This window comes from Eimeria mitis, genomic scaffold (assembly GCF_000499745.2).
Source record: "Eimeria mitis Houghton genomic scaffold, Emh_scaff1844, whole genome shotgun sequence".
In the NCBI taxonomy this organism is placed as follows: domain Eukaryota; phylum Apicomplexa; class Conoidasida; order Eucoccidiorida; family Eimeriidae; genus Eimeria; species Eimeria mitis.
Genome location: NW_013570166.1, coordinates 3855 through 4223, shown reverse-complemented (window position 1 = coordinate 4223; position 369 = coordinate 3855). Strand labels below are relative to the sequence as shown.

Below are 369 nucleotides of genomic sequence, written 5' to 3'. Positions count from 1 at the left end.
AATCTTAAAATATCTCTTTCTCTGACTCAAGCTCTCTTCCTGCCTGTTCTCAGCAGCAGCAGCAGCAACAACAGCAGCAGCAGCAGCAGCAGCAGGAGAGGCAGGTACAGCAGCAGGGGAATCGAAGACAAAGGAGCAGCAGCGTGTCGGGTCTGCTTCAGCAGCAGCAGCAGGAACACCAGGAGAACGATCAGCAGCAGCAGCAGCATCACCAGCAGCAGCAGCAGCAGCAGCAGCAGCAGCAGCGGGAGCAGCAGCAACAGCAACAGGCCCTGACGGCGTGCCTGTACTTAAGTATGGCGCGTTGTTTGAGTTTGTGGATTCAACAAAAGATGCGTGGGAGGCAGTGAGAGCACCAGTGAAGACAGA

The 369-nt window shown here is 55.6% G+C and overlaps 1 protein-coding gene across 1 annotated transcript in view; it reads left to right on the top strand.

Annotated features, from left to right (window-relative positions):
* Positions 1–369, top strand: part of EMH_0044450 (uncharacterized protein) — a gene marked incomplete at both ends in the record, with an annotated part of 8181 nt that overhangs the window by 5455 nt on the left and 2357 nt on the right. The window contains 1 exon segment of the mRNA XM_013495964.1: positions 54–369. Coding sequence (XP_013351418.1) covers positions 54–369 — 316 coding nt within the window.